This window comes from Mercenaria mercenaria, chromosome 1 (genome assembly GCF_021730395.1).
Source record: "Mercenaria mercenaria strain notata chromosome 1, MADL_Memer_1, whole genome shotgun sequence".
NCBI lineage: Eukaryota > Metazoa > Mollusca > Bivalvia > Venerida > Veneridae > Mercenaria > Mercenaria mercenaria.
Window position 1 is genome coordinate 10,398,322 of NC_069361.1, and position 2,038 is coordinate 10,400,359.

At 43.9% G+C, this 2,038-nt stretch overlaps 1 protein-coding gene across 1 annotated transcript; it reads right to left on the minus strand.

The window, feature by feature from the left end:
* Window positions 1–767: 767 nt before the first annotated feature.
* LOC128548099 (KH domain-containing protein 3-like) lies at window positions 768–1,756 on the minus strand. The gene is made up of 2 exons (XM_053522487.1): window positions 1,657–1,756; window positions 768–1,186 (listed from the first exon to the last, which is right to left on the minus strand). Exons 1-2 carry the CDS (start codon window positions 1,754–1,756, stop codon window positions 768–770), a joined length of 519 nt encoding a protein of 172 aa, XP_053378462.1.
* Between the last annotated feature and the right edge of the window lie 282 nt (window positions 1,757–2,038).

A 2,038-nucleotide genomic window follows, 5' to 3' on the forward strand; every position in this document is an offset into this window, starting at 1 on the left:
AAATATATGGATAGTTGTTTCCAGTGCTCAGAGTGATTCATTGTATTTGTAACATTTTATGTGATTAGCTCTTAGATATCCCGCTACAAGTCTGTATTTATCATACAGCTGATCACTTTCATCATAAAACAAAGACCCCGCACACTTGCGATGAAATTTACAGACAACAAAATTTTGCGATAGGGATCAGATCAACCTCAAAGCTCAAGGTTTCAACCCACAAAGCACATCAGGCTATCGCTTCAGTAATCAACCTACCTGGTATATATGGGCCATGATTCAATAATAAACTCACAAGGCATATTAAACCATGCTTCAGTAATTAACCTAGAGCATATCAGGTCTTGCTTCAGTAATCAACCCACTGAGAATATCAGGTCATGCTTCAATAATCAACCTACTGAGAATATCAGGTCATGCTTTAGTAATCAACCTAGAACATATCAGGTCATGCTTCAGTAATCAACCTAGAACATATTAGGCCTTGCTTCTGTAATCAACCCACTGAGAATATCAGGTCATGCTTCAGTAATCAACCTAGAACAGACCAGGCCTTGCTTCTGTAATCAACCCACTGAGGAAATCAGGTCATGCTTCAGTAATCAACCTAGAACATAGTAGGTCTTCTGTAATAAACTCACTGAGAATATCAGATCATGCTTCAGTAATCAACCTAGAACATATCAGGCCATGCTTCAGAAATCAACCCACTGAGAATATCAGGTCATGCTTCAGTAATCAACCCACAGAGCATATCAAGTCATGCGTTATCTACCCATGACGCCTATCAGGTCGTGCTCAGTAATCAACCCATGGAGCTTATCAGGCTGTGGCTCAGTAATCAACCCATGGAACTTGTGATGTGGCTCAGTTATCAACCCATGGAGCTTATCAGGCCATGCTTTAGTAATCAAGCCATGGAGCTTAACAGGTCGTGCTTCAGTAATTAACCCATTGAGCTTATCAGGCTGTGGCTCAGTAATCAACCCATGGAACTTATCTGGCTGTGGCTCAGTAATCAACCCATGGAGCTCATCTGGCTGTAGCTCAGTAATCAACCCATGGAGCTTATCTGGCTGTGGCTCAGTAATCAACCCATGGAGCTTATCTGGCTGTGGCTCAGTAATCAACCCACGGAACTTGTGATGTGGCTCAGTAATCAACCCATGGAGTTTATCAGACCATGCTTTAGTAATCAAGCCATGGAACTTAACAGGTCGTGCTTCAGTAATTAACCCATGGAGCTTATCAGGCTGTGGCTCAGTAATCAACCCATGGAACTTATCTGGCTGTGGCTCAGTAATCAACCCATGGAACTAATCTGTCTGTGGCTCAGTCATCCACCCATGGAACTTATCTGGCTGTGGCTCACTAATCCACCCATGGAGCTCATCAGGCCATGTTTCAGTAATCCACAGAGCTTTTTAAGTCCATGCTTCAGTATTTAACCTATGGAGCTTATCAGGTCGTGCTTCAGTAATTAACCCATGGAGCTCATCGGGCTGTGGCTCAGTAATCAACCCATGGAATCTATCAGGCTGTGGCTCAGTAATGAACCAATGGAGCTTATCAGGCCATGCTTCAGTAATCCTTAGAGCTTATCAGGCCATGCTGTAGTAATCAACCCATTGAGCTTATCAGGCTGTGGCTCAGTACTCAACCCATGGAACTTATCTGGCTGTGGCTCAGTAATCAACCCATGGAACTTATCTGGCTGTGGCTCAGTAATCACCCCATGGAACTTATCTGGACCCATGGAGCTTATCAGGCTGAGGCTCAGTAATCAACCCATGGAACCTATCAGGCTGTGGCTCAGTAATGAACCCATGGAGCTTATCAGGCAATGCTTCAGTAATCCTCAGAGCTTATCAGGCCATGCTTTAGTAATCAACCCATGGAGCTTATCAGGTCGTGCTTCAGTAATTAACCCACGGAGCTTATCAGGCTGTGGCTCAGTAATCAACTCAGAACTCATCAGGCTTTGGCTCAACTCATGGAGCTTATCAGGCCTTACTTCAGTAATCCACAGAGCTTATCA